Below are 950 nucleotides of genomic sequence, written 5' to 3' on the forward strand. Positions count from 1 at the left end.
AGTCCGAAACAACCACTATGACGGAGGTAGCCGATGCGAAGTCTGCCAGCTCATCCACCAAAAGTCCCGGTACTGCCAGCGAAGTCGTCGGTTCCAACAAAAACTATGGTGGTGGTGGTGGTGTCGTCGTGGTCGAGATCTTCTCGAAGCTGAGGAAGGCACGGTTGCTTATCTGAGCCGGTTGCTCTGGTTAGCGAGGTCACGATCGTTCGAGGCAGCAGTCGAGTGTGATAAGGGTTACAGGCTGGCCTTGCCACAAGGGGTCACCCGCCTGCGGGACACTGACCCTTCTCTCCAAGGCGACTCTGCCCTCGGTACCTATTTAAGATCCAATCAGTCTCACGAGTTGATAGCTGTAGCCTTGGCTAAACCGGCGGTGAGCCAATCTGGCATACCCAGGCCACCTTCGGGCAAGGGTATACGTAGGCAAGGGAGCGCTATGCACTTCGGTGCTGACACTTGCCGTTTCACTCGCCAATCCTGTCCCTTCGGTAGGGACTGCCGTTATCGTAAACATTTCGGCGACCCCCAATCTAAGCCTTATTGGCAGAACGGTCAAGGTGGGGAGAAGGGCAGTAGCTTTGGGTCTGATAAACGCCCTAGGACTGGGCAGGTGAAAGATGAACCATCAAGGAAGAACCCTAAGGACCAATAGCTGCGGCATTGGTTTGGTGCCAATCCAACACTGTTGAAGCTGAGTTTCCGCCATTTTCCGAAGTTTGATTATCACGTAGTCAAAACTGGTGGCTGTTGCGTTGCGTCAGTGCCGTTCCTAGTGGTCATAACACCATAAATGGGACGGAGGAAACGTCGTTCTCGGAACGACTGTCGTTCAGTTTGGTTCCCACTTAACAAAGAAACTCTTCTTTGGGAAATGCCACACGTGAGGTCTACCCAAGCGAAGAAACAGCGAGATAGGGGCAGAAAGTGGGCAGCAAGCCTGAAGATCA

At 53.3% G+C, this 950-nt stretch overlaps 1 protein-coding gene across 1 annotated transcript; it reads left to right on the forward strand.

Annotated features, from left to right (window-relative positions):
• Positions 1-243: 243 nt before the first annotated feature.
• Positions 244-655, forward strand: Pmar_PMAR008493 (hypothetical protein; the record flags this gene model as incomplete). The annotated part of the gene is made up of 1 exon (XM_002781054.1): positions 244-655. A coding segment is annotated over one exon (412 nt), but the record flags the coding sequence as incomplete, so codon positions are not given.
• Positions 656-950: the final 295 nt, after the last annotated feature.

The sequence above is a fragment of the Perkinsus marinus genome (genome assembly GCF_000006405.1).
Source record: "Perkinsus marinus ATCC 50983 genomic scaffold scf_1104296943644, whole genome shotgun sequence".
Classification (NCBI taxonomy): Eukaryota; Perkinsozoa; order Perkinsida; family Perkinsidae; genus Perkinsus; species Perkinsus marinus.